Below are 12,120 nucleotides of genomic sequence, written 5' to 3' on the forward strand. Positions count from 1 at the left end.
CAGAAATCAGAACTGCCCCTACACTATCCATTTTTACATCCAGGTTTAAAACGTTTTTATTTGATCTGGCTTATTATTCGTGATTTGCACTTGCTCTGCCCTGTGTCTTGCAGTTTTATTTGTGACCTTGTCTTTGTTTTTAATTTTGTCTGTGGTTACTCACTTTGTACGGCACACTGGTCAACGGTAGTTGTGTTTAGTTGTGCTTTATAAATAAATTGAATTGAATTGAATTGAAAATAAAAAATAACATAAAATGTTTATTTTATTTTATGTTTATTTTATTTAATAACGCAGTAGCTATTGTAGTGCAGTTGCTGCATTATAATAATGGTTTATTTCAAACACCAGGGAAATCTTCTTTCTCTGGGCTGCAGGCGTTTTAACTGCACGAATGCAAGATTGTTCTCGTGATTCATTTGTTCTTGTTAATGTTTAAGTGCATTTCACTCAACACCATGTAAACTTTTAGTTTTGCTTCCAGCAAACAAGGAAACCATTGCAACAGGTCTGGTGAGGCTTTTGATGTGCTCGTGTGGATTTTTCTTCTGGTAAATGTCATAGTGTCATGTCTTTTGTTATTCAAGTTATTCAAATGCTTATTGTATGCATCAAGCCTAACACATAGCCTTTCAAAGTATACTTTATTTGATAATGTGCACAAACACAGGAACTCTACACATGCACACTAGAAAGTTGATACTAGTCCATTGCCTGCATTGTTTCTCCCCAAAAGCAATTAAAAAAATCTCTGTATTTGTTTCTAATAGTTTGTTTGCTTTTATTATGTGTCCTGTATTTCGGTCGACTGAACTAGTGATGCCAGTCATTTGTGATTTATTAATTCTTTTGATTCAGTTCTTTATTTTCAATGAAAGAGGGAAAAACAGGTTTGCAAAACAGTTATTGACCATTTAGTTACTTTTTACAGTTTTCATGTTACATTCCTTCCTCATCTCTGTGAAGGAATCTTTGCTCAGTCCTGTCAGAACCGCTTTAACTCTCACAGACTGGCTGGTCAGGTATAAGCTGCTCTTCAGGTCATGGCACATCACTGTTTTTGACAAACACCAAGGTCGTGTAGTAATTTAATTGCCACCCGAATCCACATCTCGGAGTTCACAAGAGGGGATCAATCCAAAAGTCAGTTTATAAATAATTTTTGACCACTGTCAAGCACCAAACAGTAACTGTTGTGCTTCATGATAATGTGCAAGAAAAAAAAAAACACAGATCACAGCAGAAACAGTTTTGCTTTTGTTTGTAAATTGTTCCAAAGACAGGCGGCATTATTCAAGATTTAGGAAAATTCTTTAGAAATTTAGAAAAAGTCTGGTAACACTTTATAATAACTTTCATTAATAAATCATCAACAAACATTAAATAATGCATAATGTATCATTAGTTAATATATATTCAAAGAGTTAGAAACGCAAGATAATGTGCTTGTTAATGTTTGCTAATAAACTTATTAAACATTAGCTAATGTTCAAACAAATCATTATTTCATGTAAGTTAAAATGCTTTAATGTTAAGCATTATATAATGTATTTTAATGATTTATAAATGAAAGTTATTATAAAGTGTTACCTTAGCAAGTATGAAAATAAAATAATTTAATAAAATTAACTATTAACTATTAACAACTCAAACCTACTGGTTCACCCTTAGATATAATTCCCGCACGGTTATTTATACAAGTCTTTAGTGTAATGGGTCCGACACTTTTAAATTTGATCAATAAATGCTTTGAGTTAGGAGTTGTTCCGGACCATTTAAAACATGCCTCGGTACAACCCAGACTTAAGAGGCCTAATTTAGACCCCTCTGATGTATCAAATTTTAGACCTATTTCCAACCTTCCAGTTTTAGCAAAAATTATAGAGAAAGTGGTTTTTCATCAACTACAAAGTTTCTTGGTCGATTACAACATTTTTGATGCATTTCAATCAGGCTTTAGAAAATTTCACTCCACTGAGACGGCTCTTTTAAAAGTGTTCAATGATGTCCTTTTAGCTACCGACTCTGGAGATTCTGTAGCTCTGGTGCTTTTAGACTTGAGCTCTGCTTTCGACACTGTGGACCACAATGTTCTTCTGGCCCGCTTAGAACTGGTAGTGGGCATTAGAGGTTCAGCTTTAAATTGGTTCCAGTCTTATCTTACGAACAGAAGTTTCTCAGTTAATATTGGCAAGTTTCACTCTTCCTCTGTACCTTTGACTTGTGGGGTCTCTCAAGGCTCTACTCTAGCGCCCATGTTATTTTCCTTGTATATGCTTCCCCTCGGATTGATCTTTGAGAAGTATGGTATAAGTTATCATTGTTACGCAGATGACACACAAATATATATTCCTCTGAAACATAAGAATGGATTAGACTCGGTGGCCGCCTGCCTCCTGGATGTTAAAGCATGGATGTCTCTAAATTTTTTTAAGTCTGAATGAGAGTAAAACAGAGATTGTGGTTTTTACCCCTTCGGATACACATTGTGTACCAAATCTAAATCTTGGTGTTCTGGCACCTTATGTAAAGCCTTACGTAAAAAATCTGGGTGTGATGTTGGACAGTGCCTTAAAGCTTGATAGACAAGTCAATCAAGTTGTGAAGTCAAGCTTCTATCAGTTGCGAACCCTGGTAAAATGAAGTCCTTTCTTTCTTTTACTAATTTTGAAAGAGTAATCCATGCTTTTATCACCACGAGGCTTGATTATTGTAACTCTCTTTATGTGGGGATCAGTCAATCCTCCTTAAACCGCCTTCAGATGGTTCAAAATGCGGTAGCCAGAGTCCTGACGGGAGCTCGAAAGCGTGAGCATATTACCCCTGTCCTGCAGTCGTTACATTGTTTACCTGTGCGCTACAGGATTAATTTTAAAGTGCTCTTATTGGTTTTAAGTCTTTAAATGGTTTAGCACCTTCTTACCTCTCGGACCTGTTGACAGTTCACCAACCTGCAAGAGCTCTCAGGTCTGCCAACTTAAGGCTCTTAGTGGTTCCTAGAACCAGACTCAAGTCTAGGGGTGATCGAGCATTCGCCGTAGCTGCTCCAAGACTTTGGAATAATCTTCCTACAGAAATCAGAACTGCCCCTACACTATCCATTTTTACATCCAGGTTTAAAACGTTTTTATTTGATCTGGCTTATTATTCGTGATTTGCACTTGCTCTGCCCTGTGTCTTGCAGTTTTATTTGTGACCTTGTCTTTGTTTTTAATTTTGTCTGTGGTTACTCACTTTGTACGGCACACTGGTCAACGGTAGTTGTGTTTAGTTGTGCTTTATAAATAAATTGAATTGAATTGAATTGAAAATAAAAAATAACATAAAATGTTTATTTTATTTTATGTTTATTTTATTTAATAATGCAGTAGCTATTGTAGTGCAGTTGCTGCATTATAATAATGGTTTATTTCAAACACCAGGGAAATCTTCTTTCTCTGGGCTGCAGGCGTTTTAACTGCACGAATGCAAGATTGTTCTCGTGATTCATTTGTTCTTGTTAATGTTTAAGTGCATTTCACTCAACACCATGTAAACTTTTAGTTTTGCTTCCAGCAAACAAGGAAACCATTGCAACAGGTCTGGTGAGGCTTTTGATGTGCTCGTGTGGATTTTTCTTCTGGTAAATGTCATAGTGTCATGTCTTTTGTTATTCAAGTTATTCAAATGCTTATTGTATGCATCGAGCCTAACACATAGCCTTTCAAAGTATACTTTATTTGATAATGTGCACAAACACAGGCACTCTATACATGCACACTAGAAAGTTGATCCTAGTCCATTGCCTGCATTGTTTCTCCCCAAAAGCAATAAAAAAAATCTCTGCATTTGTTTCTAATCGTTTGTTTGCTTTTATTATGTGTCCTGTATTTCGGTCGACTGAACTAGTGATGCCAGTCATTTGTGATTTATTCATTCTTTTGATTCAGTTCTTTGTTTTCAATGAAAGAGGGAAAAACAGGTTTGCAAAACAGTTATTGACCATTTAGTAACTTTTTACAGTTTTCATGTTACATTCCTTCCTCATCTCTGTGAAGGAATCTTTGCTCAGTCCTGTCAGAACCGCTTTAACTCTCACAGACTGGCTGGTCAGGAATAAGCTGCTCTTCAGGTCATGGCACATCACTGTTTTTGACAAACACGAAGGTCGTGGAGTTCACAAGAGGGGATCAATCCAAAAGTCAGTTTATAAATCCTTTTTGACCACTGTCAAGCACCAAACAGTAACTGTTGTGCTTCATGATAATGTGCCTGCATTTTAAATATGGACACTTTTATTACTGAAATGCTGGAAACCTTTGTACCTGCTTTAAAATAAGGGTGGTCTCTCTTCTCTGAAATGGAATGACTCAGTATGCAATTGAGCAAGGTTTAAGCAAGGTTTGGCTTGGCTACAATCCAAAGACATGCAGGATGGGTGAATTGAAAACACTTAATCGTTCGTAGGTCTGAATGTATGTGTGTGTGTGTGTGTTAGCCACTGTAATGGACTGTCCGTCTGTCCGTTTCTCAGCCTTCAGCCCGAGATGCAGCTTTGAAAATGGATAGTTGGATGGAATGTGTAATTTAAACTCAGCAGGACTTAATGCATTCTAATATGTTTGTCACATTTAATATATCTAATACAATATGTGAATGTATCATTTTATAAATTGAGTACCAGGTTTTTATTCTTTACTGTATTACTTTGCACTTTGCACAGCCCTGCACTTGGATACGTTACATCTCTGCGCTTGAGTCCCTCATTACAAAATGACAGTTTCAAGACAGACATTATCTCTCTTCCAAAACAGAACAAATTAAACAGTATTTTAAGGCATTATAGACACAAATATGTGACAAAGACTGTGCCAAAAAGTAAACAGCAATATTATAGAGTATAGTATAATACATAATATTCAAAGGTAAAAACCTCTCGGATCACCGGACTTGGGGCTACCAGACTTGGACTTGGGACTGCCGGTTTTGACCTGGCTCTGGCGTGGTGGGTACTGTGGGATTACAGAGCCCCTCGTCTGCAAAATCCCACACTGAACGAGGAACCGCTCAGCAATAAGACATACTCAATATATTTGGAGAGGATTTGTATTTCACGTCTTCTGAACTGTTGACAACCAACACCCGCTTACACCCATTGTAAGGCTTGGAGGTGCCAGGACAATTTTTAATATAACTCTGATTGGATTCGTCTGAAAGGAGAAAGTCACATACACCTAGGATGCTTCGTGGCTGAGTAAAACACAGGCTAATTTTCATTTTTGGGTGAACTAACCCTTTAATGCTCGAAAGTTCTCTGACAGTAGTCTCCAAAAAATAATCAAGATATTGTTTTGAGATAATATATCTTAAATTATGTTAACTTTTCTTGCCCCCTTGGCATTTTTGTTGTTGTTTTAGTTTTAGGTAAAAGCCTCACTAATTGTTGTTAGTTCTTTGTCAAGTGATTTATTATTATTTCACAGGACTAACTGCTTTATTAACTAAATCTAACTAAATATGATCTAAAAGATCATATTTAGCATTGGGTTATTGAAAAATGCACACACATTTTGTTCGACACACTAGTAAGTAGAAATGAATTTCTTCCTTCAGAAAATCAGTATAGTACAGTAACAAGAAAATGTGTACAGCGTATGTGTAAGGACTGAATAGTAGCCTACAGTAAATCTCATTTCTTTAATGACATGAGAAAAAAAAAGAGATTGATGGTATGACTGGTGTATTTTTCAGAGGTAAGTTTCACCAAAATAATTTTTTTTTCATGTCAAGCTATTAAAAACGTCTTTAGCTTTATGCTTATGATATATACAGTACAGGTTGAAGATGTTACTGGATCCTAATAAAACCACTTTTACTTCATTCCTGCAGCATTTTTGCTTTGTTTTATCCCGCCTTTCTTTTTCAGATGCCTTGAGCAGCTGAAATGAATGTTGTGTTGTTGTGCTGTTCTAAGTCATTTGTTAAACATTGATCTCCATTCTTTCTTTCTTTCTTTCTTTCTTTATATAGCACAATTTAATACAACACATGTTGCCCAAAGTGCTTTACAATTACCAACTAACCAACACAATCAAAACCAAAATACCTACAACAGTATAAAAAACAATAAAAGTCACATAGCCTCTTAAGACCCGAGAAAATATTTCTAGGAAAAAAAAATAGTTTTTTCCATGTCTTTACATTGTTTAGAGCATAAAAAAAAATGTTTAAAAAAAAAGTTCATAAGTTATGCTATGCCCTCGGTAGAGGACATCGGGACTCAATTTTAAAAAAAAATAAAAAGACATGAATGAACATGCATAGGCAAAAACAATAGATTTTTTAAATCACCAATACATTTTTAGTTTTCAGGATTTGATATACCATTTGTCTTTCTGTAAAATGTGTGTAAAATGGCCATAAACGGGTTTTCTCATTATATACAATGTATCTATAAACTAAATCTAATTTGCATATTAATGTGTTTTTGGGGCAACATGTAATGAAAAAAGAAGTGTAATAATGGGAGTAATATTTGACAAGATTTTCATAATAATATATAATATTTCATAGAATATTGAAACATAATTTCTTTCCCTATTCATTTGTTATGTCTCCCAAAATGCATAATAAACATGCTTTTAGTCCCGGTGTCCTCATATGAGGACATGTATGAAATCAACATCCTGCTTCGTACCAGAAAGTCATATTTTGATTTGAAACCCCATAACATTTTCCTGAGATGTTGATTTATGACAGACAGTTTAAAAATTAGACCGATTTAAATGATAATTACAAAATATTATCATATTTCCATAAGAGTGTCACTAAATTAATATCAGACATATTTGAAGACCAAGGAGAGGGAGTGGTCATAGTGAAACATCCAAACATTTAGTATCTCTGAAAAGCCCTGAATGTGCTCTGTACAGGACATCCAGACTTAAAACTGTGGCATGTATAGTCTCAGAGAAATACACCAAAATATAATGTCCTCATATGAGGTCACAGGGTCTCAGGAGGTTAAAAACCAACGCAGTGTTGTGTTAGCTCCCAGCAATGCATATGTACAGGAGATACACACATATGAATACATTTTCCCTTAAAGTTCACATATAAACTTCCATTCATTCTAGAGCAATTTATATCAGAAGGATTTATATTAAGATTAACTCATAGTATTGTTGACTGATGTACATGTTCTTCATTGTGCAACTTAAATGACCCTTTAGGGCTTTGTGCACATAAAAAGACAACTTATCAAAGGGATCCTGGTTTCATTCTGCAGCAATCCTCTTATGGCTCCCTATAGAAGCAAGACTCCACACATCTGACATCTTAACTGCTGATCTCATAGAAAAGCCTCTCACTTCAATACATAAACCTGTTAAAGTGAGCCATGGGTCTCATCTCGCTGAGGCGTAGCTCTAAAATTTACTCAATCTCCTCTCTATATGTCATGCTGAATCTAGCTATAATTCCCACGTCATATTGCCTTAGAGACCATCAGAGAAGTAAGAACAGCCTCTTGGTTCACAGAACGCGTTTTACATTCCACAGCACTGGTTGTTAGTTGTTTTTCTATGCAAGCGTGTGCTAGATGGACTAATTTGACTATTGTGCTGCTTTTTTGCTGCTTCTTCAGTGTTTTGCACAAAAGTGATGCGATTTTAAGATGCTGTGAAAAGTAAGAAAAAGTCTTGAGATCACTCATTCTTTTTCATTCCAGAATGCGACTCTAAAGCCCATATACTTCGGTTTTGATCCAGTTTTAGTGTATACAAACCACTGAACACATTCCCTTTCAAAGTATATTTAATCTGATTGCATGCGTGAACACATGCACAATAGAAAGTTTAATCTTTGTCCAGTGTCTGTGCTGTTTCTCTCCAGAAGTTATGACCAATAAAATATCTTTGTATTCTTGTAAACTAGACTTTAGAGTTTTCGTGATTAAGTTGAGAGACACAAGATAGTGGATTGAAAAAAAAAGAGATGTGTTTTTAAAAAGTTGAACACGAATGCTGCGTTTTTAGGCCTGAGGTGCGAACAACTCCATCTAGTGCATGTTTACATAGAAAAACATAGAAAAGCAGCACAGTGGAATGCAGAATTTATTGTGTGTGAACAGGTGCTGTTTGTTCACATCCATGTGAGGCTGTTTGTAAGAATATTCTTCCCCTGGGGCAGTGACAAATAGCTACGTATATATCTCCCAGACAAACACTCTTGGTTAATGACACAGCATTCTACCAGTCAGAAACGGTAACACGCGTTTAGTTCACTGCTGTGACTGAAAGAAGTAGTGTGTGCAGTAAGCTTAGGCTTATGATATGTGTGTTGCCCATGTATATATGTAGCTATATTGGTCCTGCCATTTGGAGATGAGTCTCTTATGGCTGCCTATGCTGAAGGAGGACATGGATGGAGCTACAGAGACGTATGTGATTGGTGTCACAGTTTTGATTCATTTAGTGAAGTGTGTGCTTTAGAATATTGAAACATAATTTCTTTCCCTATTCATTTGTTATGTCTCCCAAAATGCTAATAAACATGCTTTTAGTCCCGGTGTCCTCATATGAGATCAACATCCTCTGTTTCGTAACAGAAAGTCATATTTTGATTTGAAACCCCATAACATTTTCCTGAGATGTTGATTTATGACAGACAGTTAAAAAATTAGACAGATTTAAATGACATTACAAAAAATGATCATATTTCCATAAGAGTGTCACTAAATTAATATCAGACATATTTGAAGATTAAGGAGAGGGAGTGGTCATAGTGAAACATCCAAACATTTAGTATCTCTGAAAAGCCCTGAATGTGCTCTGTACAGGACATCCAGACTTAAAACTGTGACATGTATAGTCTCAGAGAAATACACCAAAATATACCGTAATGTCCTCATATGAGGTCACAGGGTCTCAGGAGGATAGTATAGATCAAGTAGGAGTCAAGACCCATCATAAAAACTCTGAGTTAAAAGATGTGGTTTCAAGCATGGCTTTAAACACGGGTAGTGTTTTAGTAGATCTAATAGCGAGGGGGAGCTTGTTCCACAATTTTGGACCGGCTCTGGAAAAAGCACTATGACCCTCATATTTGTATTTGATCTTAATAACACAGAGAAGGTGTTGTTTTTCGACCTCAAGGATCTGGAAGGAGTGTATACTGACACCATACTGGACAGGCAACCCGGGGCTAGATTATGTAGGGCCTTAAAAGCAAGAATAAGAATCTTATAAATAATTCTACGCTGTACTGACAGCCACTTTAATGAATGAGTCATGTTTTTTAGCAGACTGTGCCGCCATTCTTGCCGCTGCATTTTGGATTTTCTGTAAGTGCGCTAGTGCACCCGCGCCAACTCCATAATACAGGGAATTACAATAATCCATTCGAGTAAAGACAATAGCTGATATAGTTTTTTCAAAGTCTGCAGTGGAAAGAAATGATTTAGTCTTAGCTAACAGCCATAACTTGAAAAAACCAGATCTCACCACTGTATTAATTTGACTGTCCATCTATAAATCACGATCAAACACAAATCCCAAGTTTTTCACACTGGGTTTCATATATCCAGACAAAGGTGTTTTTTTATGCACTGAACCACTTTGTGCTTTCTAGGGCCAAAAACAATAACCTCAGTTTTCGTTTGCAGCCATCCAGGCCTTAACCTCCTGTAAACATGCTAATAGAACATCAAATGAGTAGCCATAACTTGGAAAAACCAGATCTCACCACTGTATTAATTTGACTGTCCATCTATAAATCACGATCAAACACAAATCCCAAGTTTTTCACATTGGGTTTCATATATCCAGACAAAGGTGTTTTTTTATGCACTGAACCACTTTGTGCTTTCTAGGGCCAAAAACAATAACCTCAGTTTTCGTTTGCAGCCATCCAGGCCTTAACCTCCTGTAAACATGCTAATAGAACATCAAATGAGTTTGAATGTAATTCTTTCACAGGCAAATAAATATGAGTATCATCCGCATAACAATTAAATGATACTTTATACCTCCATTGAGGTTACTTTACTTTATATCTCCATTGTCTACGTATAATAAAATATTATTTTCACATAATTATTAATGATTTGGTACAACAATTTTAGGCCACAACAGATTTCCTTTTGTTGAATTTTGTGATGTTATAGTGCTATTTCTATGTCTTATGGAGCAACTACTGAGTTTGATAGGGTTAGTATGTGTAACCCTAATTAAATAATGAAAAACTGATAAGATTTAACATGCAGACCGGACAATATTCAAAACAAAAACATATATAACAAAACAAAAAATATATATATATAAAACACCAAATTACTAGATGATTCCACATCAATGTTTAACCTTGTGTAAGTGAAGAATAAACAGGGTAGAAAAGAATAAAAGGCAATATACTTCAAATATATTCAACATTAAATATGCTGCTAATCTGCTATTTATTGTTCTAAGATAATAATTTACTCATGTAAAGCAGCTGTACAAGTCTTTCCCTTTCGACAGAATCTGATACACACAAAATCAATAACAGTTTCTAAAACATAAGCACTGTATGTATGTGCAACTTTAAGAAACGTACAATGTCTGTCACAATGTCATGCAGATTTTCCCACAAAATCAATCTAAATTATTTATTGCATTAAGAAAAAATGTATAAAAAGAAAACTGAAAATTCATTTAATGAAATGGAATCATTAGAAGTTGGACATCAGATACATGCGATCAGGTGCTCTTGTTTTTTTGGCTTTATACACCAACAATCCCACCAGCACCACAATGGAGATTATGAAGAGTCCCGCGAAGACCCCGGTGCCTGCACTGACATGAAGAGAATCACCATTTTCTGAAGCTGAAGAAAGAAACATGCAGTTATATTAACAATCATGATGCAGAATCATTTGAAGTCGTTATTATTTTAAGATGTTACTAATATACAGTACCTGCTGCTGAATGCTGAGTTTGTCTCACCACACGGAAGGGACCCTGCTTGATGTAATGCCTGGCGGTTTCTTTGCTCACGTCTCGTCTGCGTTTGTGTGCGGGTTCTCTGAGGCAGCCTTGGGCGCATCTTGAGTTTGAACTTCCTTCCGCACACAGAATCACAGAACAGGTAATGTACACCTATCAAAAGAGTTTGAGGGCATCGCAGTTAAATGTTCCTGCTCAGCAGAATTTACAGGATTTCCAGCATTACAGCAGTAGTATGTGATTCTCTTATACCTCATTGTAGCCGCCTGTGAACTTGAAAGCGTGGATCCCAAAGTCATACGTTCTTGAATCACTTTGATAAACCTCAACTGTGTCATCCATAATACACCTGTAAGTACACATTGAACACATGACTTCAGTTTTCAGTTACCCACAATCATTTATTCCGAACTATTTTGTGGAAATAGTGCAATTTATTAATTCAGAATATTCAAAAAAGGGATACACAAAGAGATTACATGAACAAGTTATTGATATTCTTTATCATGAATGTATACTGTGTAATGCATGCAAATATCTGTGCTTGAAAATCTCTAAGTGGCAGATCTTCAACTTTCTGTAGATTACAGTAAGTTATCTGAGAAACTTGACTGTCCTGAAAACTCCACAATCATGGGACAGATCTGTTGTCCTTCAACACAAGGAGTGAACACGTGTCTTTATCACTGAAAAAAATGTCCCGGTTCAGTCCTGTAAAGTACTGGTTAAATATCATTGCCCATTATTGCTGGTCATGAGATATATGTCCATCTTTTATGAGAAATGCAAAGCATGTGATTAAAGTTACTGCACATTTTTTATATATATGTAAAATTTACAGTAACGTTAAATAATTTAAATTATATATACTCACTCTCTTTCTCTCTCTCTATACTGTACAGTATTTACTGTTCATTCAATCATATTCATTTTAATTAAACATTTTTGCATTGCTATTGCAAGGTTATAACTATGGCTATTGCGTTATGAATATACTAAAATTATTTAAAGGGATAGTTCACCCAAAAATGAAAATTATGTTCCCAAGTCCAGAAACGCAGCAAGGAGATCGGTAAAATAATCCATGTGACATCAGTGGTTCAACCGCAATTATATGAAGCTACGAGAATACTTTTTGTGCGAAAAAAAAAAAAAAAAC

The 12,120-nt window shown here is 35.7% G+C and overlaps 1 protein-coding gene across 1 annotated transcript in view; it reads right to left on the bottom strand.

Annotated features, from left to right (window-relative positions):
- Nucleotides 1-10,687: 10,687 nt before the first annotated feature.
- LOC107729917 (CUB and zona pellucida-like domain-containing protein 1) overlaps nt 10,688-12,120 on the bottom strand; it is an 8,080-nt gene continuing 6,647 nt past the window's right edge. The window contains exons 9-11 of the mRNA XM_016540655.1: nt 11,214-11,310; nt 10,934-11,114; nt 10,688-10,842 (exon numbers count right to left, since the gene is read on the bottom strand). Coding sequence (XP_016396141.1) covers nt 10,688-10,842; nt 10,934-11,114; nt 11,214-11,310 — 433 coding nt within the window. The remainder of the gene's footprint in view (nt 10,843-10,933; nt 11,115-11,213; nt 11,311-12,120) is intronic.

Source organism: Sinocyclocheilus rhinocerous, unplaced genomic scaffold, assembly GCF_001515625.1.
Source record: "Sinocyclocheilus rhinocerous isolate Xijiao unplaced genomic scaffold, SAMN03320098_v1.1 scaffold67, whole genome shotgun sequence".
Classification (NCBI taxonomy): domain Eukaryota; kingdom Metazoa; phylum Chordata; class Actinopteri; order Cypriniformes; family Cyprinidae; genus Sinocyclocheilus; species Sinocyclocheilus rhinocerous.